A 22,381-nucleotide genomic window follows, 5' to 3' on the forward strand; every position below is an offset into this window, starting at 1 on the left:
CCGCTAAGGCACCACCATGAGCACCACAGCAAGTGAGGATATTGGCAGCTTCAGCCAGATCGAAGCAAACCAACAGTTTCGACGACACATCCGCAAGGCTTGCGAAGGCTGTAGGCGACAGAAAATCATGTGTAACGGCGAGTCTCCCTGTGGGTGATGCTTCCGCCTCTCCCTGCACCGTGTCGTGCGGAAAACCACGAGACAGCGTCAGAAGCGGCTTCACATAGAGAGACTCCCGGACCAATTTACCAATGATGCGCCAAGCACAATTGTCATTCTACGAAACGTCCTTCGACCAGTCCGTGTCCGGAGCAGGATATTAGGGGCTAGCGCTTCAAGGAGCGCGGTATACGGTCCCACGTCGACCGTGGCTGCTCTGCATATCATTGTCTCAAGAAACAACGGAGACTCTTTGATTAGGAACCATGATGCAGGTCTGGAAGATACAAAAGTCTGTGTCATTGACAGCGACATGTCCCTCGAGGCATTCAGGTACCATCCCTTTGTGCTCGGAAATACTCCCACGCTACCTCCAGATATCTTAACGCCCCGCTATGCCTCACGATAATTCCACACGAGCTGCTCGAGTTCTGTCTGTATACATACATCGATACGACATGGGGGACGCTCCCGATACAATATCCCGCCCAATTGAGGGCTTTCTTCGAGTCGTCCTGCAATTCATTCAGCCAGAATATGTTGCCATCTGCGTCCTACCCGGTCCTGTTATACCAACTTGCAATGGGGTCATTGTCCACGAGACACTAAGAGCTTTCTGAGATTCTGGTGATGGAAAGTAGGCTTTTTGACCCTACGACCGGTGTATACGGATGCAGAGACATTACGGAGGTGATGGAATTGCAGTTGGATGTTCTCATGATAAGTGTTCCCATTACCCTGTTTCAACGTCATCGGGAATCCTAGGCTTGCTTCGTCTGGCCTTGTGCGTCTTCTACATCCAGTATTACAGCGAGATTGGCAGCTTCGACAAGGCGTACGAGATACTAGGTCAGACACAGGGGAGAATCTACACAGCCGGTTACCATCTCGACCCTCAGGCTCAGACTTCAGAGGTCAAAAGGCTGTTTCAGACTTTGTTTTAACTGAGAGGTTCGTGTCCGCCCTTCATGCCTGTTAACTGATTAGCTGACTACTCGCCTTCCTAGTTATGTCTGCATAGCTGTTGGACGCCCGTGCCTTCTACCCTTAACCATCTCCGAGTTCCCTTGGGCGATAGTAGCACCGACTCGCCCGTGACCAAATTCGTATCTGGCCTTTTCAATATAATCAACGATATGTTGCGAGCCCAGCAAAGAATGAATACAAACTTCGACTAACTATACGAGTCGGCCCGGGCTACGCATAAAAGCCTCTCCTCAATCTGAGAAGAAAATGAGCCGGGGTTATGGTTCGCGCACGCGGATCTGAGATTCCCAGGAGGCGTTAGTGACGCGATGGGGCTTCATATCGTTCGTACGTTGGCTTCTTCTGAAACTATTAAGTCGGAAACGCTGAGAAGAAAGTGCTACAGTGCATTATTACGCCGCGCTGGCAAACTTCAAGCCATTCCTCCTCTACCTAGGGTATAAGAGTATATTGAAGGGCTACCACGAGGACAAGAACCACAACGAGCCATTGCCGGAAGTGATACAAGAAAAAGCACACGCAAGCCTAACTATCCCCAGGAGTCTAAAGCATACAGACAAGAATTGTAAAGATGGAGACAAAGAGGAAGACCCGAGACTGTCAGCTACCAGCAAGCACATCCTCACTGCGGCTACAAGAATTATATCGACACTACCAGGAATATGCCATAGTCAGAACGTCTCCGTGCTCAAAGTAAGTACTATTCGGTTCAAGGCCGTTCCATTTCATTCTAGCTAGCCTGTTCTAACAGATGTTTCCCTGTCCAGGATCTCCCAATGAACTCATTCTTTCTCGAATCCGCCTGCATATCTCTTATTTGTTACGGACTATGGACAGGCAAGAACTCCGCTGCAACGGCATGGGAGACCATCGAAAAGGGAATTCAATGCATGGAGGCCCTGCAACACCAGAAAGTAGCAGCGATGAGACTTGCAGCCGTGCGAGCTACTCTAGAACAGTTTGGGTTGTTATGCATTCTGACAAGCTAAGTCAGTCAAAAGCCCTACCTATATACAGCGACCATTTACCAAAACCGATCCAACCTATCCCGTACCCCTCTAACATGCCAGACACCTCCCCTCCCGACAATCCAAAGCTCGTTTCTCCCAAACGCCACGCTTACAGCAAGATTCTGCCCTCCTCCAACACGGATTGTTCCCAGCATGAACCCCGTCTCGGGGTCAATAACATCCACGCCGTCGCCAGCACCGCAGAAGATCCACCCGTTACGAGACACGCGGATCCCGTCGTAGAAGTACGAGATGGGGTTGGACAGGAGTCGTTGGTTTGAGAGAACTGAACCAGAAGCGGAGACGTCAAAGGCTGAGAGTGCTCGGTTCCCGTACGGTGTTTTCTCTGTGGGAAAGTACTTCGAGACGCCAGTGTCCGGGATATAGAGAGTCTTGCCGTCGGGCGAGATGGCAACACCATTGGTGTTACCGGTTGTGATGTGTACGGGCTTTATGCGTGATGTGGAGGGCTCGAAGAAGTAAACCGTTGGGTTTGTGGGTGGTGTGAAGGTAACGATTCCTCTTCCCTGTCTCTCAAGGTCAGCAGCAGCTAACTATAATAGATTAGGTGTGGTACCTACCCATCCAGACTTCGAATCCGTCAAATAGAAGTTCCCGCGAGGATCAATCTCCAAGTCGTTGAACCCAGCAAACGGCTGAACAAGGTAATGGTTAAGAACAGTCTCCTGCTTCAGTGTATTCGGATCAATCCTGACAAGCTGCCCCGTCTGCTCGCCTCCATAGCCATCCGTCACAACATAGAGGGAGTGATTATAAAAGACACAACCGTGCGCGTTATACGTAGGCGGATCCGTCGTAATCTTCCGCAGCTCGTTCGTATCCAGGTCAAGCATGTACTGCCAGGAATGCGTGCCGTTGGCCATGTCACCACCTGGCGGACCCCATTCGACGAAGAATAGCTGGTTGGTATCCTTGACGTAGCAGGGTGCCTCGTGAGACTGAAAGGCAAGCCTTTGGACGTGCTCGATTGTTGCGTTGGGGCCGAGGATGTCGAAGAATTTCGAGTCGTAGGCGACGAAGTCAGTGCTGTTTATGTACCCTAGACTGGAATCCAGAATAAAGATAACGTTAGCTGGCTTCTGCAACGGCATTCTAGAGGAAGAAACTCACGTCTGCGAAAGACCAATATCCGAAACGTCTGTCGACGCCCAAGGAGCTTCCAGCGCAGATCGGTTGAAGTGACCAGGGAGCGTAGCAAGTGCCCCCAAGAAGACATAAGCCCACTTCGCAACGGTGCTGTTCATAAAAGACGGAAGGGGCTGCAGGTAGCTGGGCATGGTGGCTGCTGATGATATGACGCCTAATTAAAACTGCCATTGTCGGCCCTTTTATAGAGGCTGTCGTACCCCAGGCTATTGTAGATTGTAGATCCGGGGACTCCGCAAGGACGATTACGGAGCACTCCATATTGTTGAAGATCTTGGAGGGCAAAGGAGCGGATGGAGTACGTGGGCGTCGGGTTGCTCCGTGGCTTCGGAGCGGTCCTTCCGATGGGAGAGATGGAGGTAGTGCTACTGAAGAAGCGCTAGGGATTGGGAGGTAGCTAGTTTATCGAAGCCGAGGAAATGAGATCCGGGTTCATATTGCTGTCCGACAAGTGCTTGGAGGGCAAAGGAGTAGAAGAAGATGTGATAGAGTGCATTTTCCTCGGTTGGAAAAAATACAACTGAGGTGGAGGGATGGCATTGGCTGGATAGAGAGCATTTGATGCGTTGACCACTTTGGCCCAAATTGATACCTTAGCTGCCATCCATACCCACAGCCCTATTAATACAGATTTCACTTATACCGCGGATGTCCTTGACAGTTCACGCCAAAGTGCTATCTCCTGTAGCGATGCACTCCACCTAAGATAGTCACCACATCCACTGAACGTGTCTTGCCATCTCACCCTACTATTACGAACCTCCAGCTTCCTACCCACCTACATTTCCATCCCAACCCATGGTACCCAATCCTCCCTACCGATAAACATAAACCCGATCATCCAACAAATCCAATGCCGCCTGCCTTCCCCTCGCCTCCAACTTCGCTCTCGCATGAACCGCATCAATCTCCTCCTCCGCCCTGGCCCTCGTCCCCTCCATAAGAATCCTAACACGGTCAACCTCCGGCTGCCACGGCGCGAGGGGGAGCATATCCCGCGGCAACTCGCCCCACTCGGCCCACGCCGGGATCCTGTATGCCTTGACCACGCGGTTCAGCTGGCTCCAGGCCGACGAGGGGTTCAGAAGCACACTGGTTACTGCGAGCTCGCTGAAGCCGCGCAGCGAGAGCATGGGCTTGCGCCCGCCGGAGATGGAGGGGATCTGAGACATGAAGCGGGAGAGGCTGGTGCGTTGGGTGGGGGTGCGTGGGCGCAGGGTGAAGTCGATGCTGTAGGCTGTGAAGTGGTCGGTTAGTTCGCGGTCTGCAATGTCGATACCGGATTTGGTGTGGCTGTAGCGCCCTGGGATTTGGTGTTTGGTTAGTTTGGTGGTTTTGTGTGGATGAAGGGAGGAACTGACATATGTTGTGGTTTGCTGGGGCGCCGCACGCTTCCAAATACTGTGAGTAGACCTCCGGGCTGAGGAAGCCCGTACGCTGGGGGTCTAGATGCTCGAAAAACTCCTCTAGCATTCTGACGAAGGTAGGCGAGGCTTTCATGTCCTCGGTGAGGAGGGGAGTCCAGCCTCGAGCTGTAGGCTGAGATCGAGACTGTTCAGGATACTGCTCAGGATACTGCTCGGAATATTGTTCGGGAAACCGTCCCGGAACCTCTCGCTCAGGGCTTTCATGCTCAGATGGAATCCTTAGCGGCGGAGGCCCAGGCAAGGTAAACGGCTCCTTGTCCTTGTCCGTCTTCCGACTCTCATCCTTAACCTCCTCCTTTATTTCCACCTCCGGCCTTGTTGAAGTCGGTCTCGGAGGCTTTCTCGGTGGCACATCGTTATATACGTTCGTGGTCGAAACCGGCCGTCGACGCGGTGGCCCATATGAACTCATGGATCGGCTGATCGGCTGCGTACGCGGTGGAGGTGGCGGAGGGACAGGGAGATATCCGGAGTGTCTGTGCAAGAGAAGCGAATGGGGATCGTCATCTTGGTGCTGCGGTGGAAAGTCCTGCACAACGTAGCAGTTTGCGCAGAGGGTCATGCGCGGTGAGCAGGACGCACAGGATAGTCGCGGCTTCGTGTGCTGGATGGGCTCGCTGCAGGATGTGCACTTATAGAGGGACATTGTAAGAGAGATCTAGAGCACACCTGCAGCATAGGCGCTGTAGGGCAAGGCATGATTCCGACGCGGGGCTGCTCAGCTCGTGGTGTTTATATGAGCGAGCGTTGTCGGCTAAAAACGCCGTCTTGAGAAGGCTGCGGGGTTGGCCCGGGGTATCTTCAGCCCTGGCATGAGAGAACATGTGCTGAGCGCCGTTGAACGACTTGAATATCAGGGGAAATAGTCATGAAAAAGAGGAGATATATCTCGATTGAAAGTATTCTGAAGAAAGAACCCATGAAGATTCCCCACAATAATCCATAAGGTATGGAGCAGGTTCGGTGTCCATTGCCCGAACGACTCGGAAATGCCACCGATTCGCACGTGCACCGATCCACCAAACCTAAGTACTATTCCACTCTACTGTACAAGATCCAGATTTACATTTATCCACAAGTATTCAACATCGCCAACCCCTCCGGCGTATGCCAACATCGCCAGTACCAAAACGCAAAGACCGCGGCATAGAGACACTGCGCACGGATCTTTTCCCTAGAGCCTCCATACTTCCACACCACAACTGCAAACCCGACATGCATGTATACACTCATGAGGATCAACGTGGTCATGGCCAGATACTGGCGGTTGTGGTGTAGTCCGAGCAGATTCATCCCATGGCCGAGCTCGTAGATCGCCTTGAAGTACACAAACGGCGACACCTGCTTTTTGCCCTGGCTTTCTTGGCCTTCGATCTTGTTATCCGGCGGTAGCCCGAGTTCCTTGTACATCTCGGCTGGTTGGAAGAAGGTGCGGACTCCTTGGCCCGTGAAGAGGCCGCCCATCATCTGGATGAGGAGCGGGTTGAAGGGATGGGGGATGTAGTCTGGGAATGGAGTCAGTGTTTGTAAATTCCCTTATACGGTCGGAGAAGCCTAGATGTACCTGAGATGGAAAACATGGTTGCGGATGCTTGATTTCTGATCTTTGTTCGTTGATCGGAGATGGGCGCTTTATGTTGGACTGAATTGCGCTGCCTTGCCGTTGAAGAGGGCAGTGTCGGCTGCGCCCTGTGAAGATCCCGTCATCGCCCCGTTGCTCGATCAAGTGGCAAGTCAGCACAGTATATGCACTGAGATAATCAGCACATGTTCAAAATATGGTAACAAGATCAGGGCCCTCAATGGTTCCTGCTCAGGTGGAGAGTGACGCTGTGACGACTCCACCGGGCTCCCCCACCTTTCTCTTCTCCGCAATCCAGTTTCCTTCTCTTTGACCCTCGACCAGAATTTTCTTCCATCATTTTCAACCTTGGAACTTTCCGGAGATTCAATATACAGAGAAGTCAACTGCTAGGATGAAATATGCCGTCCACAAAGTCGTTCACCAAGAGGAGGAACGCCACCATGGCCTGCGTGTCCTGCCGCGAGAGCAAAGTCAAGGTCGGCCATTCAGGAGCCTTTGATACTCTGACAGTGCCTCATCTAACTATTGCTTACAGTGTGACGGTGGCCAACCAGCGTGCTCCAACTGCGTCAATCGAAATCGCGAGTGTCGCTATCAAGCATTTGACAAGAGAAAGTAAGCCGTGGATGGCTTGTGCGGCATGTGGAGACCGCTGACAATCGGGCTAAGGCTTCCTCTTCGCGTCGCAATTGAGTTGCTTTCAAGTCGGGTAAATCAACTATACTGCTTTATTCGAGACAACGGGTTACAACCGCCGCCCATGTCACAAGAGAAGGACACCGCGCTGAAAAAGGTCCTGGAGATGCTTGGAATGACCGAGGTAAATTCCACTTTGGCGCAGCCAGTTGGGAAACCGCTTCCAAAAGCTTTCGATCATCAGGACATTCTAGCAATGCCAACTGTAGCCGAATTTGGCGCCCATAGTGTGCCTCTCGGCCAGGATCTACCTGGGATACGACCAAGCAACCACCAGGGCTGGAATGGCGAGCTCGGCGCAGATCCATCCGTTATACCTGCCTCCCCAAGCACGCACAACTTCTTCACGCAATCGTCCCCTACCGACCCTATACGCACAGCCCTTGAAGGCGTACCGGAGCCGTTCGAACTCATGATTGCCGATGACGACCAAACCTTGGTGGAGGAAACCAGCAGCCCAGAGGACATAGAAGGTTTGATCGATGAGCTATCCGACCGGGTTGGGACATTGCAAGTCGGACCTGGAGGACTAACCCAATTCTACGGCCCGACCTCAACATTCAACCTGGCAGACATGCTGACTACCACCAGTTCCGGGACGAACCTCGCTCAGAATAATGCGTTAGAATGCTTAGGCCGCCTCGGAAGCCATAAGCATGTTCCCCCGGCCCTCGAAGAGCATCTGACGAATCTCTACTTCAGCTGGCAGGATCCAGCGTTCCATGTGGTGGACCGGAAAATGTACAACGAGGCCAAGGCAAAATGGTATGCCTTGGATGACACTCCCTACTACTCCGAGTCACTCCGGAACGCAATGTGAGTACCTGCTCTAGTGGACTGGAGAGCACGGTGATCTGATATAGTCCAGGTGTGCCCTAGGTGCTTCGTTTGAGACTCGTTATCACCCCGACTTTGTAACCTTCCCGAAATCGCTGGTCGATTTCTTCGGGGACCGTGCGAAAGCCCTCCTTGAGGTCGAGCTGGATTACGCATGCATCGCGACAGTCCAAGCTCTAGTCATATGCAGCAGTCTTGAGGTCGGCAGTGGAAGAGAAGCACGAGGGTGGCTCTACAGTGGTATTTTCAAGCCGAGAGATTTACATAGGCCCAGCTTACGCTCCTAGGAATGGCGATTCGGCTTGCTTTCAACCTCGCTCTGCATCTCGACATGTCTTCATACGTTTCCAGTGGAGTAATCACAACAGCAGGCGCAGACTTGCGCCGGACAGTCTTCTGGGCTGCGTATATTGCTGACCAGTACGTTCCTCCCATCCTATCGTGACAGCCCCCGCCTGACAGCTTCCAGCCAGCTAAGTTTCCACCTCGGCCGACCGTTCCGCACAAACATGGAAGACGTAACCGTGGGGAAGCCGGCTTCCAATACTCACCGACAAGAACAAGCAAGATGGATGCCATATGTCTCCGTGAGCTCCATATACGCGGGCACCGGTGTGCCAGACTGCATGGAAGCAATATGCGAAGAACAAGTAACCCTCTGCGAAACAATGGCGCCCATGGGCGATTTTCTGTAAGTCCATCCTGCCACCCAAAAGCTCAACCCCACGCAGTGTACCTATCCAACTAACCGCCAACACCACAGCTACGGAACCTCAAGCATCTCCAAAACCGTTCTACAACGCCTCAACGAAAATATAGTCACAAGCCTTCTAACCTGGAAAGCGAACCTCCCACCATCCCTCCAAATCGACCTAGACACCACCAATGACACTAATAACACACCATACACGTATACACCCCAAGTCCTCCTCCTGCACATGCAATACTACCAAAACATCATCTACGCGCACCGCCCCTGGATGTCGAAATCGCATCTGCAGCCCCAGCCCCAACAGGGCCCGGGCCACGGGCACGCCCGCGAAATGTGCATCCAGGCGGCGATCGCCATCGCCCGGATCCTGAGCATGTATGAGGCGCGGTATACGTTGCGCAGGGTGCATACGAAGGCTGTGGCGATTGCATCATCCGCTGTATTGCTTCTGCTTTTTGCGGCGGTGACGCAGTATCGGCCTTGCTCAGGTACTAGTGCTGGTGGTGATAAGCAGGATGTTGGGATCGCGGAGCATCTGAGTACGTGCTTTCGGGCGCTCGATGAGTTTGCGATTTCGTGGCCGTGTGCGGCAAGGGCGAAGGATCTGTTGTTGAGGTTGCAGCGGAGGTGGGAGATTAGGACGCGCTCTGGTAAGGGGAGATATGGGCTTGGACGGGCCTTTCCCGGATCGGGACAGCCGTTGGCTTCGACTGGGTTCCAGGAAATGAATACTCCAGGTTTTGAAGTATCCCGCGAGGATCCAGAGCCGCAGGATATCAATATCGACACTGATATTGACTGGATGCTCATGCGCGATGGACAGACTTCGTCTGATAATACCGCCGCTGACCTTTACTCATTGCTCTCCAACTCTGTGCCAATGCATCCAGGACGTGGGAGCATATAATGACTTGCAAGTATTCTTCATTAAGAGGATTGAGAGGTATAAGTCTAGGTTCTAGGGATATGGCATGAAGACACACCAAACGGCGCACCGTTAATCTATAAATTGCGCCCAACCCCGTCTATACTCCCGAACTCTGCACAATAGCAATCCTAGGGGGTACACCCTGAACAGAAGCAGGGCTCGGGGGTACTTCCCCGGTGAACCACTCGCTGGGCTCAGCTCCGAGCTCGAATTCCAGCGTCCCTCCCTCGGCAAAGATGTCGCCCCAGTCCAGCCAGTTCTTTCTCCAATTCCGCCCATTCACCTGCAGGCTTTGCACGTAGATGTCTTCGTCGCCGGTGCCGTCTCCGCCGGTGGAGGTGACTTGCAGCGTCTTACCATCGCCCAAATCAATAGTCAACGATTCGAACCACGGCGAATGGATAAGGAAGGTGGTTTGTCCCGTGATCGGGTACAAGCCGATCATGTTCCAGAGTAGCCATGTTTGCATGGCACCAGCGTCACTGTTGCCTGGAAGGCCGGTCACGCCAGTATGGTAGTAGGACTTGGCGATGCTTCGGGACTGCCCAACAGAGAGTTCTTGCCTGTTGATGTAATTGTACAGGTACGGGATGTTGAACATTCTACTTTATCAGTTGCATCCAGGGAGGTAGGAAAGGAAGAAACTTACGGTTCGTTTGTTGGATCGAAAATAATGCCATTGGAACCACTTGCGCCATTAGTGAACATTGTATCCAAGCGTTCGCGCATGACACTTTCGCCACCAGCCAAGTCAATGATATGCTGGAAATCATGGACACTTGTCAACGAGTATGCCCAGGAATTCGCCTGATAGTATGGATCCGCCCAGTATCCCGCGTTGGTCACAGGGTTGGTGTTGATAAAACCATCATCGTTGCGAGGCACAACAAAACCTTGAAATCCTAGCGACTCCAAATCTGGGTTCCAATGGTTTCGCCAGTTTCTGGACCGATTCAGGTACTTGTCCGCATCGTCATCCAAACCAAGACCGGATGCCACCTGGTAAAGAGCAAAGTCGTTGCACGCGTATTCAACAGCTCGGCTGACGGCGCGGGAGTAAGTGGGCGTGATAAATCCCCGCTCGATCCAGTCAGGCAGCGCTCCTCGTCCTTCTTTGGTGGAGGAGTCACGGGCCATCGAGTCGACAGGGTAATTCCCCGGGGTGACTTCGGCATCTGTTACCATTGCTTGGTAGCCATCTTCCCAATCCACCGCACCGCGCACACCTTTGACGTATGCATCTGCGAGAACGTTGTCTGCGTTTGAGCCACCCTGGGTTCGACCGTTGTAGTTGGAGGAGCGGCCGTCAGGCAGGAAACCATCGAACCGCCAGATGTCAATCAAGGAACGGATCTGCTCTTCATATGCAGTTGGCTGCAAGATGTGCATGAGTGCCGTCGCGCAGCGGAAAGTATCCTGTTATATGATTAAAATTCAAATACTTGTCACGTATAACGGAAGCTTACCCAAAATGTGAAGATATCCTGATAATACGGCTCGTCTGATTCCCAGCCAGGGTTCTCTCCCGTCTGGTTGGTCGGAATCAGGTGCATGAAATATAGCGACGAGTAAAGCAGAGAGAGGCTGGTCTCGTTGGTTGTTGTCGTTGTCACCTTGGAGAAGACCGTTTCCTCCCACTCGGATTGTGCTTCGTCGACAATGGACTCGAAAGATGCTTCATCAAGCTCCTCATCGATGTACTTGCAGGCCCGGCTGGTGGATATCCACGAGATTCCAACCCGGGAGATGATCTGTGTATCGTTGAAGGAGAAGATGCCTCCAACGCGGGTCGATCCGGTGGAAGAACTGGCAGATCCGCTTTCCTGTTCAATGCTGCCGTACTCATCGGTACCGGTGTACACCCGGCTCTCGTCAATGGCTTGGTCGAACCAGCCACCTGCGGATCGTTATTACCGAGCGGGCAAGAACCGACGCGACTGAGGAAACATACAGAAGTAAATTGTCCAGTCCGGAGAACGATTCCAGCCATTGTCATATACTCCAAATCCGGCATAATGACCATCGGGGAAGACTGTGAAATTACCACCCTTATATCCCTGGCTCAGGCCTTGCCCTCGGAACGACGGAAGCACATGGGATACATCAACCAGCACATTATTCTCCTCTGACTCTGGCGGGAAAGAGTATCGGTAAATGCCCGCATGAGTCGTAGCGCTCAATTCGACCGTGACCCCATCCTCTGTCTCCGCCTTGTAATATCCCACCTCTGCTTCATCAACGCCGTTGCGGCCGATGGTGATGTTCGAAAGAGGGTTGGCAATGTTACCGACGAGAGGTAGTTGTGAGACAGTGCCGTACTTCGGAGCACCACCTGTCCCTTGCTCGTGCATCATACTGAAACCGGAGAACTCGCCCTCGGCCAAATATCCGGAGTATGCATCTTTCGTACCGCTGAGCAGATCAGGTCCCAGCTTTACCATACCGAATGGCCTTGCGGCACCGGGAAAGTTGTTGCCGCCACCTTCTGTCCCCATACTGGTATAAGTGTCAGCGAACCTGCCCAAGCGCTCAACAACCACGGCGGGAGGTCGACCCACAACATGTTTACATGGTCTCCCAACAACTCCAGAGCCCCAGCAGCCGCCTGGAGCTGCGACAAGACCAGGGGAACCCCCCATCCCAGAAAGCTCGACTTCATTGTGAACAATCAAGCGAAGAAACCAATACTAGGATCTATTCCTCTCCCTTCTTAGGTCTCACTCATTTAACAAAAGAAAAGAATATTCGCGAAAAAGAGCGAAAGCCCGCAATAAAAATGCGCAACGCGTCTAGGAGCACCACCAAGAACCCCGCGCGCGGGGGACTAACAATATAATAACGATAGCGATAAAGATACCCACCTCTTCAGGTGCTAGGTAAGGATCGATCCAAACGAGTGTGTATGTGTGCCAATCAAGGGAAGGTAAAAAAGCGCGGTAACGAATGGACGGCGCACAGTGTTGAAGTCGAGGTTGTCGAGCTCAGCCAGTGCATCCTCGAGTCGGATCCCCGTGGGCCAGAACTAGGCCACTTGACGCTGGGGGAGAGCGCACATGTCGGACTCACGGGCGTGTGTATGGAGTTGCCATTGGGTCGACGGGGTGATGAGCGGCCGGGCCGGGTGCGTGATGTGATCGTCGGGACTGGAGAAGATGAAGAAGGGCCCGGCGGACGGTGGAGTTATAAGGTGCCTGTAGGAAGAGGGCTGTAGGAAGATTTAGGAGGTATTAGGAAAGGGATCAGGGGTGCCTTTGTCCCCTATTTTTGTGACTGTGACCGTGACGCGGGAGTCGAGGGGAGATTCGATTTGGATTCGGCCTTTCGGCCTGCAGAGGTAGTCGGGACTAGGGGCGCACAGAAAGAGAAGGAACCTCAGTGGGCATGGATGCAGGGGCACCGCAAGGGGGTTGTTTGTTGACTCCGGCGGAAGGAGCTATTGAGGCCTAGCGATCTATCTATAGACACTGAAATACATAGTACCGGTAGGACACGGCATTTGTGATATGGAAACCGCCAATCTAAAACCATGCATTCTCTCCGAATACCAAGTATCCATTATTTTGCAGAATCGAATTGTTCTTTCAATCTGGACCTGCCCTGACCCATATTCAAGAATTAGCTGCCATGCCAATCTATGGAGGGGCCAGGTGCTCACCATGGATGGCATGTCACACACTGCCCGCAACCACCAATCAGACAACACTGATGTGCACATGGTCCATTCTCAGGTGGACAGGACCTGCGCTTGCATCCAGGGACCAGTATCAATCGGGTATCAGCTGCGTCCATCAAGAGGCTTATCAGAGCACCTGGTAAACTGCAGGGTTTATCGCGGTTGATTGTGACTCTTGTGTATGATCAAGAAGGACGGCCGGAATATAGTTAGTTAAACAGGCATACTTTGCTGCTTTAAGGCGAGGCTGACCTGTTATAATATAACTGGGTAAAGTTATACTCGAAGGCAAGAGAGTACTTTGAGAACGGACGACGAAGGATCGATTATGATACTGTATTTTAGAGACTCGTATATCATACCATTCATTACTAGCGCCTAACTATCCACAAGTGCATCCAGGCAACGTGATATATATATCCACTGCCCTAACTAACCAACCCATGAGAGCAAACCATAGAACGTCTACAACCGCCGGAAAGCAGACAGAATCTTCGAAAAGTCCGATGACCCACCACCAATGCTTCCCCCAAGACTCGGCATCAGGACTCTCGGGTTGTTCATCCGGCAAAGCTGAATTGAGGTCTGCACGTCATCCGGCACATCCATACCAGCAGCGCGGTACGACGCCAGCAGCCGCTCATAGTACGGCATCGCTTGCTGATACTGCTGCGACTCAAAGTACATCTTGGCTATGAGGGTGAGAACCGTATGAGCATCGGGAGAACCGACGCCGTGGTTTTGCTCCGCCCAGCTCAGGTAGCGTTGGAGCCAAGGAAGGGCCGTTTGAAGGTTTGCGCCCTTGTTCTGTATATAGGGGTTGTATCCGTATTGAGTCATTGATCCACGTAAAGCGAACATGACGCCCATGGTGCCGACAATGCTCAGTGTTTCGGAGTGGTCGGGACCGAGGTATTCCTCTGCGGTAGCAAGGGCGCGCCGGAGCGTCTCCGAGGATCCGGCCTCTGGATCAAGGGCCTGCATTGCTCCGCTGATCCACATGGCGCGGATAGTAAGCGGGTGATGTCGACCCAGACGAGTGCTTGTCTCTTTTACGATATCTTCGATTGCTTCTGCCTGGGGGTCGGAACCCGTGAAGCGTTTTAGCATGAATTTGTCACTGCCGGCTAAACGTTCGGAGAGGACTTGTTCGGCGGCGTCAAGTATGCTTGCAAAATAAAGAATATGGTTCTCCCCGAGGAGGCGTCCAACACTCTCGCTGTACTTGGTCATTGCCTGAATGGATTCTGTACGCTGGCCAAGTTGTGCGTAGGCTAATGCTATGCGTCGTCGAGTTTCGAGAGTGTCGAGGTGGTCGTCGCCAATTTGCATTTGTTGGCGTGCTAGCACGTTCGAGCAAATGGACTCGCCTTCTTGTGCCTTTCCTAGACGAAACAAGAACTCGCCTGCTATACCCTCTGACTTCATTGCAAGTTCGTGTCGCCTGCCGAGCACCCGCTGGGAATTAGTGCACACCCAATCGGCCCATTCTTTTCCCTTGACGAGACACCCAGCATTCAGCTCAATATCCGCCAGATAGTAGCCAGCCAGCAGAGTGCTGTAGTGGTCCTGTCCGAGAGTACGGTGATGTTCTTGGAATATCGAATATTGCACCCGTCTTGCATCATCCCATTTCCACTCATTCATGTACTTGGCTACCTGGACCGATCGTGGATCTCTGTCGGCGGGCTTGAAAAGCGTCCCAATAACTGGGGTTTCAGCCGGATTCGGTGTACGAGGGGGCCCTGAGTATGGCATAGTGCTATTAAGATGCATTCGCGGTGGAAGAGGAGGACCCGAGCTCGGGGAGGTGGAAGTCTGGGGGACGAATCCCCGTTCAGCAAGGAGGACTTGATCTGCAATGTCTCTGATGTTCCCTTGAATCAGCCTGTACATGCCCCCTCGACCGCTGACTTTGCACATCTGCGAGTGATCTGCATCTAGCTTGAGAGTCGTCTCGCGCTGTCCGGGAAGGCCAAGAATTGCCGACTCTTCATCAACCACAAGCTGTTATAGTTAGCTATAATCCTCGACAGGAGGATGCGACTACTGCTTACATGGCTCACTGACGCCGGACCACTGCCTCCTATGAACACTTCTTTGCCCTCAACAAAGCTAACAATCTGATAGTCCTCAAGCTGTTGCTTGAAATGCCAAGACATATCTCTGGTGAAAAGTGAGTTCTCTTCCAGGCACCTGAGCAAGTCATTCTTGGCATGGCCTTTGGAGATGAATTTTGCGACGTTGGCGGCGATTCTTCCTAGTTCGACGCCCTTGGCGCCTCTGTGTGGAGTGCCAAAGAAGACAATGCCACAAGTGTCGGTGCGGATATGGGTATACTTTCGGTTTTCGTGGGCATTGAGCAACGCCTACAGCGGTCAGTACACGCTTTCCTATTCTCGAATCTCGAGCGACGTACTTGCTTGACGACCAACCCTCCCAAACTGTGACAGATCCAGATGATTTTCGGGGCCCTCGCAGCCTAAAAACCGGATCAGCCCTATTCGTCGATATGGAGTGTCCGGCTTCCGTACCCTCTGCTCCTTTCGCTCCAGGTCCACCAGATTCAGCAAGGTATCCGCATGGTCCTTGATACTGGCAGTGGACATGGTCCTGGCATCGGTAACGGTTGAGTTGTAGCCATAGACGAAGACGCGAGTGTCCGGGATGTCTCGCGGAAGATAGTCTCGGGGCCAAAATGTGCCATTTTCGTGGGTCCAGGTCTGGAAAGGATGGTCGTTGCGCGCGCGAGGGTTCAGCCCGTGGACAAAGACGAAGCTAGCCAGGAACCGCCGGTATTAGTTGGGGAGGTGGCGGAGACAGTGCGAGAGACTTACTCGATAAGCGGGGCCCCGGATGGAGTATACACCCTCTCAAGAAATGGATATTCCAGGTTTATAGTGGCCTAAAATCTTAGCAGCAGCCCTAGAACATGGACAAGGGAGACAGTACGCACCATCTCGCGATGAAACGGTCGCTTTCACACCATGAGCGAGATGAGGAGGGATTGATCGGTACGAACGAGTCTTAGCTCTGGTGATAAAGAGACTCATCTTCAGCCGCGAGGGCCTCGTCATGTGATAAACAAGGCTGTTTTGAGGGGGGAAGCAAGCCATGTTGCCCAATCGCTTGGAAGTGCCTGGGGTGGGCGTTCGTGATCAAAATAAGGGAGGAGAAGCAGCAAAAGCAGTAAGAAAAGGCGAGCGCAGGCTGACCTGGGAAAGAAAGTGTTCTCATTGGAGAAGATCCCTGTCAGTTCCTGTCAGTTCCTGTCTCATCCTGCTTAGCGCTTATTCCGCGTTCTTGACTTCTCATCACTCACAGCCTTAGCTTGTACGACTGAGCGAAGGCGATGGATTGTTAAAATTGACAGTAGGCTTGGCTGATGCAGGTTTGATTGCAGTCTTACTCCGTACAGAGCTCCCTGAGGCCTGCGTCTGACCACGCGATTCGATCGACCCTTGCTAAAAATGATACAACGGGTACCCAGTCTTGATCGCCTTAAGCTCATTCAGTTCCTGGCTATGGGCATTTGCCACGTTCCATAGGAATGTAGAACATCTTTATAGCTTCACTTTGTATCTTGAGCTCTTAAAACAAATATCAAAGCACTTTGCCTGAGACTGAGTCCAATTCTATAGACTTCAAGACAGCCTTATACGATGACAATGGGGAAATTTGGTTGCCATGCCCTGGTCCAGGTAAGGGCCATGCTGGAGAGCATTAGGAAAGAGTCATGGAGGCCATGGGCCAGGGGTTGTTTGTTGTGCTCTGTAATTAGCACACCGCACAAACAGTTAAATTCAAATCACCAGAGCAACGTTCTGTCATTTGCTGGCAATAAAGATTTGGGACAGCAACATCCTTTGTTTCATGAAAACTAGGAACCCCATGCCACAGCAGTTCATCACAGTTTGGTAAACTGCTGTAGGCCACCAGATTTGGATTGAGTGATTCAATCTAATCACTTTACCCTGCATGAGAAGTGATGGAGCTCACAACCATGCTGTACGTCTACACTCTTGGTGTCTTCCTCCGTCTAGGGTCTGGCCTTAGTGCGCTGGAGTCGACTACTTCATCGCGTCTAGCAACTTCGGAGTGCATGTTTCCATCTCTCATCGATGCCACGCAAATTGAGCTTCAGACAGGCCTCCGCCTAGGTTGCTTCACAAGTGCGGATCTGGTCAGGGTCAGTGTTTATTTTCAGGCATCGGCTGCTCATGGTGCTAATGCTGCCACCAGGCGTATTTTGAACGAATTCATGAGGTCAACTCAAAGTTAAATCCTGTCCTGGATCTCAACCCGGAAGCCAGAGTAATTGCCGAGCAACTCGATCTGGAGAGACAGCAAGGCACAACCCGCGGGTATGTTAGACCATAACATATCATATAGTAACGGGTAGCTGACACCATACTAGCCCTCTTCATGGACTTCCGATTCTTGTTAAGGACTTGATAGCAACCGGCGATGAGATGGATACAACGGGTATGTGGCAGATTTGACTCAATGACAGAGTTGATGTACTAACTCGTCGTCCGTTCTAGCTGGCTCTTATGCACTGGTCGGGACAGTGGTTCGACGCGAGGCGACAGTGGTTGCAAACCTCCGGAAAAGCGGCGCAATAATTCTCGGCAAAACAAGCCTGTCAGAATGGGCAAACACTCGCTCCAGCAATTCGTCGAATGGCTGGAATGCTATAGGCGGCCAGACGTACGCTGCTTATTATGCGGAGCAGGATCCAAGCGGGAGCTCGAGCGGCAGCGCAGTATCGGTTGACCTAGGTCTTGCCTTCGCGGCCCTGGGAACAGAAGTGAGTGGAATGCTCTTAACGTAACGCATCGTGACCATGCTAATCCTGGCCTGAGACCGTGGGTAGCATCATACTCCCTGCCGAGAAGAGTAATATCGTCGGAATCAAACCCACCGTCGGTCTGACGTCGCGATATATGGTAGTTCCAGTGAGCGAACGCTTGGATACAATTGGGTCAATGGCAAGGACAGTCCGCGATGCAGCGTTGGTACTTCAAGCTATCGCAGATCAAGACGCGCGCGATAATTATACACTGTCTTCACCATTTAAGGGCACACTCCCCGAATATGTTGCAGCATGCAACATCACGGGCCTGCAAGGCAAACGGATAGGTATTCCCCGAAATGTTGTCAGGGCCCTGCCTCGCAGATACTACCGCTCGGCCGGCTCAGTTTTATCCTCGTTTGAAAAGGCTGTTGAGGCAATCCGAGATGCAGGGGCGATCATCGTCGAAGACGCCAACTTCACGGCTTATGAGTCGTATTTGCAAACACAGATCCCGCAGTTGGTGATCGCAGCGGACATGCTCAGCGGATTCGCAGACTATCTTGCGAAACTTGTTAGGAACCCTAACAAGCTTTATGGACTGGGAGATATGCGCGATTACACACGGAGCAGCGCTGAAGAGGATTACCCATCGCGCAACACAGATTTATGGGACCTGGCCATTGCTGCCGGGTTGAACAATTCATCCCCAAATTTCTGGCCGGTTTATCAGCAATCTCTGTTTTTTGGCGAGGAGGGGGGTCTTCTGGGTGCGCTATCGCGACATGATCTTGATGCTGTTATCCTTCCATCGTCATTGGCATCGGACATTCCCGGCGTCATTGGCACGCCAATTATTACTGTTCCGTTTGACTCGTTTCCCGCCAACATATCTGTTGAGTATAACGGGCGAGGGGACTTAGTTGACGTAGCACCAGGGATTCCACTGGGAATCAGTTTTCTAGGACCAAAGTGGAGCGAAGAGTCACTCATCGCAATGGCGTATGCGTTCGAACAGCGAACTGCGGCAAGGGGAAAACTTCGACGCGTGATTGAACCGCTGAAAGGGTTGGAAGATGTGATGGGTTAAAAAGACGAATTCCCTACCTACGGTGTCTTAGGCGGATCAGGAGTGTCGTGATGAAGACGCAAAGCGAGAACGACTGCCTGCATAGTCTAAACTTGGCTTGATTTGCGATTTGTACTTACTTTAGCATACGACTTCAAATAAACCAGAGCTTACACATTCGAAAATTGAATACTGGGTAATAATCGTCTCATCCTGAGCGTTAATGACCGAAAGAGGCTTAGTGGGCATTTGCGATAGGAGCGGCGTCAGTCGCCGGCGGAGGATATTCATTTTGTTGCAGGACACCCCCGCGTCCGTTTTCTTCAACGCGACACGCCGAGAGCTCACAGAAATCTGCTCATTCCGCATGGAAGACCTCGAAAGCAAATGTGCGTCTTTGCGCACCGAAATAGCCGCCACAGAGGCGCAACTCGCGAAGCTCAAGCGCGAGCTCGAAGAAGCGGAGAATACCCGATCCCAGAATACCGCGGCCGCAACTACGACGGCGAACGCGAACTTAACCACCGAAGGCCATCCGCAACCGAAGTCTAGATGGCCCTTATCTGGAGAGGAGTACCGGCGGTATGGAAGGCAGATGATTGTGCCGCAGCTGGGGTTGCAAGGTGGGTGTTCAAGGGGCGATTGCGGGGTTGAGGATCTGAGCTAATGTCATCTCTCTCCAATGCAGGCCAACTGAAACTCCGGAATGCGAAGGTCCTGATTGTTGGAGCGGGAGGGCTGGGATGTCCGGCTGCGCTGTATCTTGCTGGTGCTGGGGTTGGGACAATTGGGCTTGTTGACGGCGATACCGTGGAGTCGTCGAATCTGCACCGGCAGGTGCTACACCGGAGTAAGAATGTTGGGAAGCTCAAGGTCGATAGTGCGATTGAGTATCTACGAGAGTAGGTTTTATCCGAGAGATGATGCTTGCTAGTTGCTGACGCTCCGATCTTCAACTTAGATTGAATCCGCATCCAACGTATATTGCACACCGAGCACATCTCACACCACACGAAGCACCAGGCATCTTTACAAATTACGACCTGATTCTTGATTGCACGGATAATCCAGCGTCACGGTACCTGATTTCGGATACGGCTGTTTTACTGGACAAACCCTTGGTTTCAGCGTCTGCACTACGAACCGAAGGACAGCTCATGGTGCTCAACAACCCCCCGCGACCGGTTGGAGACAAGACGGGAGGTCCATGTTACCGTTGTGTCTTTCCTAGGCCACCACCAGCAAACAATGTAATAAGCTGCGCAGACGGCGGAATCTTGGGACCAGTGGTGGGCACAATGGGATTGTTGCAGGCCTTGGAAGCGATCAAAGTTCTCACGTCGACCGAAGAAAAAGCCGAATCCACCCCGCCGTCTCTCTTGATATTCTCGGCGTATTCGACTCCGCAGTTCCGGACAATCAAGCTGCGATCGCGGCGTCCCAACTGCGCGGTATGCTCTGCCGAAGCGACCGTGACGTTAGAAAGCGTGAAGTCGGGATCGATGGACTATGTCTTCTTTTGCGGGACCGTCGATCCGGAAGATATTCTTTCCCCGGAGGAGCGTGTTACTCCTTTGGAGTATAGGAATGGTGATAGTGCTGGCCCAGAAAAGCATGTTATCGATGTACGGGAGAAAGTCCAGTTCGACATCTGCAATCTCGAAAACAGTATCAATATCCCAATGTCGACGATACTGGCTTCCGCTTATAGCGCACCGGCGACAGAAGTCGATGAGCAGAAGCCCCTGCCTTCTTGGCTTCCATCCCAGATCACTAATGACGCAAAGAATCCGATCTATGTGGTATGTCGGCAGGGTAATGATTCACAAACGGTGGTCAGAAGATTGAAGGAATTGGGACTGGATCGGGGAGGTGAGCGTGTCGTAGTCGATATCAAGGGCGGATTTCGATCCTGGCGAGAACAGGTCGATCCGGATTGGCCTGACTATTGAATGGAAAATGACCGTGAACAAGAGACAGACTTGCACGTAATGAACTCAACATATAGACGAAAGGGGTATATCGGATAAACCACATGAGGACAAACAAAGCACATATAGAACAAGTGGAAAAGAAAGTGGTAAATCATCCCATTGCAACAGGAGTCTCGTCCAACCAAGCCCACTGCACCGTTACCCTACCCTCTACCAAATCGCCAAGTTCCTCAAAGACGGATGAGGAAACATCCAGGTCGTCAACGTTGCACCCAGGACAACGATCCACAACTTTGACATCCACACTACTATCGCCCCTTCTTATTCGCAATTTCAGCCCGCAAAGCGGATTCTCGTTCGGATTCCCGGAAGTCAATGTGGCATCGAATACAACATGCGACACGGCGCAAATCTTCTCGGAGGCAGTGCTTGTTATGCCACAAGATCCAAGACCGGGGTCGTAATATGTTAGTTCGCCGGTGTAGGGGCCGCCGTTCGAGGTTGGGAGAGGGTCATTGGAGCTGGTTGTGTTGGTAGGATTGTCAGTAGAGCTTCCTCCATCATCCAATAGTCTATAAAAGGAAAAGAAGCCATTGATTAATCGAGGGAAACGCAAGGGATGTCAGAATGAAGGCGTGCCCATGCAACCCCAGATTTCGGTGACTTACCCCTTTCCATGACGTTTCGTCAATCCCACCGCAAGACCGATGATGAGGGCAAGAAGTGCGACCGACGCAATAAGAGCTCCAATGATGATACGCTTCTTTTTTGTTGAGAATTGGCTCCATCTTTGCTGCAATTGTTGCCATAATGTCAGTTTGTGTTGGGGCGCTGCGGGCTGGCTTTCGGTCGCGACCGCGGGCTCGGCCGTTTTCTCAAGGTCGCTGGACGAATCTGGAATTGATGGAGGCGCAGCGACTGCGACATTTGGGACTGGTTTTCGTTTAGGAACTCCAGATGGAGGACCGTTTAATGATGATGACATCGTGGGGCGTCAGGGTCCAGATGCATTTTGCGTTGATAGATAAGGATCGGGACGGGGGAATGTGTCCCTTAAAGGCGGCGATGGCAAACAAAGGTGCAGGGGTTTGATAGAGGATTACTCCAGGCCTTCCCCGAGTCCCTGACTAGCCGTATTTGAACTGATATCGATTATCGAGGTCAATTAATTGGCGTTATCCGTTATACCGCTGAGAGGCTTCGTTGACTGGAAGGCTTCAGTGGCTTGCCGATAGCCGAGCCCAGAGAGCACCGGCCAACCGCCCCCGTCCCTTCCTTTTCCTGTAGACACAATTTCCATTACTTGGCGAAATGTGATCCTGTCTATTATTTCGCCATAAGTCAGAAGTACGATCTTCATCGACACTGAAGAACAGATCTAACAGTATCGTGGGGACTTGGC

The 22,381-nt window shown here is 52.2% G+C and overlaps 9 protein-coding genes across 9 annotated transcripts; 3 read left to right on the top strand and 6 right to left on the bottom strand.

The window, feature by feature from the left end:
- Positions 1-2,170: 2,170 nt before the first annotated feature.
- Positions 2,171-3,454, bottom strand: BDW74DRAFT_174704 (SMP-30/gluconolactonase/LRE family protein; the record flags this gene model as incomplete). Its single annotated transcript, XM_073728088.1, has 3 exons — positions 2,171-2,683; positions 2,738-3,221; positions 3,288-3,454. The coding sequence occupies 3 exons, from the start codon at positions 3,452-3,454 to the stop codon at positions 2,171-2,173; spliced, it is 1,164 nt and encodes a 387-aa protein (XP_073588227.1).
- A 314-nt stretch (positions 3,455-3,768) lies between these two features.
- On the bottom strand, positions 3,769-5,580 carry BDW74DRAFT_82805 (uncharacterized protein). Its single transcript, XM_073733830.1, has 2 exons — positions 4,685-5,580; positions 3,769-4,626 (listed from the first exon to the last, which is right to left on the bottom strand). Exons 1-2 carry the CDS (start codon positions 5,394-5,396, stop codon positions 4,139-4,141), a joined length of 1,200 nt encoding a protein of 399 aa, XP_073588228.1. The 5' UTR covers positions 5,397-5,580; the 3' UTR covers positions 3,769-4,138.
- Positions 5,581-5,616: 36 nt separating this feature from the next.
- BDW74DRAFT_146727 (DUF4267 domain-containing protein) lies at positions 5,617-6,255 on the bottom strand. The gene has a single exon (XM_073723407.1). The coding sequence runs from the start codon at positions 6,215-6,217 to the stop codon at positions 5,819-5,821; it is 399 nt and encodes a 132-aa protein (XP_073588229.1). The 5' UTR covers positions 6,218-6,255; the 3' UTR covers positions 5,617-5,818.
- Positions 6,256-6,775: 520 nt separating this feature from the next.
- BDW74DRAFT_174707 (uncharacterized protein) lies at positions 6,776-9,487 on the top strand (the record flags this gene model as incomplete). The annotated part of the gene is made up of 7 exons (XM_073728089.1): positions 6,776-6,811; positions 6,871-6,950; positions 7,005-7,847; positions 7,900-8,108; positions 8,156-8,288; positions 8,338-8,559; positions 8,632-9,487. The coding sequence occupies 7 exons, from the start codon at positions 6,776-6,778 to the stop codon at positions 9,485-9,487; spliced, it is 2,379 nt and encodes a 792-aa protein (XP_073588230.1).
- A 118-nt stretch (positions 9,488-9,605) lies between these two features.
- Positions 9,606-12,167, bottom strand: BDW74DRAFT_174708 (alpha-1,2-mannosidase family protein; the record flags this gene model as incomplete). The annotated part of the gene is made up of 5 exons (XM_073728090.1): positions 9,606-10,110; positions 10,158-10,924; positions 10,975-11,405; positions 11,460-12,004; positions 12,067-12,167. The coding sequence occupies 5 exons, from the start codon at positions 12,165-12,167 to the stop codon at positions 9,606-9,608; spliced, it is 2,349 nt and encodes a 782-aa protein (XP_073588231.1).
- A 1,336-nt stretch (positions 12,168-13,503) lies between these two features.
- BDW74DRAFT_146732 (LipA and NB-ARC domain protein) lies at positions 13,504-16,248 on the bottom strand. The gene is made up of 6 exons (XM_073723408.1): positions 16,138-16,248; positions 16,019-16,086; positions 15,716-15,959; positions 15,601-15,663; positions 15,239-15,550; positions 13,504-15,188 (listed from the first exon to the last, which is right to left on the bottom strand). Exons 1-6 carry the CDS (start codon positions 16,138-16,140, stop codon positions 13,647-13,649), a joined length of 2,232 nt encoding a protein of 743 aa, XP_073588232.1. The 5' UTR covers positions 16,141-16,248; the 3' UTR covers positions 13,504-13,646.
- A 1,035-nt stretch (positions 16,249-17,283) lies between these two features.
- On the top strand, positions 17,284-19,173 carry BDW74DRAFT_187587 (putative amidase; the record flags this gene model as incomplete). The annotated part of the gene is made up of 5 exons (XM_073731514.1): positions 17,284-17,370; positions 17,424-17,545; positions 17,599-17,666; positions 17,726-17,991; positions 18,047-19,173. The coding sequence occupies 5 exons, from the start codon at positions 17,284-17,286 to the stop codon at positions 19,064-19,066; spliced, it is 1,563 nt and encodes a 520-aa protein (XP_073588233.1). The 3' UTR covers positions 19,067-19,173.
- Positions 19,174-19,349: 176 nt separating this feature from the next.
- On the top strand, positions 19,350-21,176 carry BDW74DRAFT_82865 (uncharacterized protein). Its single transcript, XM_073733831.1, has 3 exons — positions 19,350-19,668; positions 19,734-19,947; positions 20,007-21,176. Exons 1-3 carry the CDS (start codon positions 19,413-19,415, stop codon positions 20,995-20,997), a joined length of 1,461 nt encoding a protein of 486 aa, XP_073588234.1. The 5' UTR covers positions 19,350-19,412; the 3' UTR covers positions 20,998-21,176.
- BDW74DRAFT_82869 (RlpA-like double-psi beta-barrel domain-containing protein) lies at positions 21,064-22,097 on the bottom strand. The gene is made up of 2 exons (XM_073733832.1): positions 21,648-22,097; positions 21,064-21,500 (listed from the first exon to the last, which is right to left on the bottom strand). Exons 1-2 carry the CDS (start codon positions 21,962-21,964, stop codon positions 21,131-21,133), a joined length of 687 nt encoding a protein of 228 aa, XP_073588235.1. The 5' UTR covers positions 21,965-22,097; the 3' UTR covers positions 21,064-21,130.
- Positions 22,098-22,381: the final 284 nt, after the last annotated feature.

The sequence above is a fragment of the Aspergillus multicolor genome (assembly GCF_047715735.1).
Source record: "Aspergillus multicolor strain CBS 133.54 unplaced genomic scaffold BDW74scaffold_3, whole genome shotgun sequence".
NCBI classification, from domain to species: Eukaryota; Fungi; Ascomycota; class Eurotiomycetes; order Eurotiales; family Aspergillaceae; genus Aspergillus; species Aspergillus multicolor.

Coding starts and splice junctions, on each gene's coding strand:
- BDW74DRAFT_82805 (XM_073733830.1), bottom strand. CDS start 5,396: ATGTCCCTCTATAAGTGCACATCCTGCAGCGAGCCCATCCAGCACACG. Junction 4,627..4,684: donor CCCAGCAAACCACAACATAT/GTCAGTTCCTCC, acceptor ACCAAATCCCAG/GGCGCTACAGCCACACCAAA.
- BDW74DRAFT_146727 (XM_073723407.1), bottom strand. CDS start 6,217: ATGATGGGCGGCCTCTTCACGGGCCAAGGAGTCCGCACCTTCTTCCAA.
- BDW74DRAFT_146732 (XM_073723408.1), bottom strand. Junction 15,664..15,715: donor TGGAGCGAAAGGAGCAGAGG/GTACGGAAGCCG, acceptor TCCGGTTTTTAG/GCTGCGAGGGCCCCGAAAAT. Junction 15,189..15,238: donor GTCCGGCGTCAGTGAGCCAT/GTAAGCAGTAGT, acceptor TAACTATAACAG/CTTGTGGTTGATGAAGAGTC.
- BDW74DRAFT_82865 (XM_073733831.1), top strand. CDS start 19,413: ATGGAAGACCTCGAAAGCAAATGTGCGTCTTTGCGCACCGAAATAGCC. Junction 19,669..19,733: donor GCCGCAGCTGGGGTTGCAAG/GTGGGTGTTCAA, acceptor TCTCCAATGCAG/GCCAACTGAAACTCCGGAAT. Junction 19,948..20,006: donor GCGATTGAGTATCTACGAGA/GTAGGTTTTATC, acceptor TCTTCAACTTAG/ATTGAATCCGCATCCAACGT.
- BDW74DRAFT_82869 (XM_073733832.1), bottom strand. CDS start 21,964: ATGTCATCATCATTAAACGGTCCTCCATCTGGAGTTCCTAAACGAAAA. Junction 21,501..21,647: donor ACGAAACGTCATGGAAAGGG/GTAAGTCACCGA, acceptor CAACACAACCAG/CTCCAATGACCCTCTCCCAA.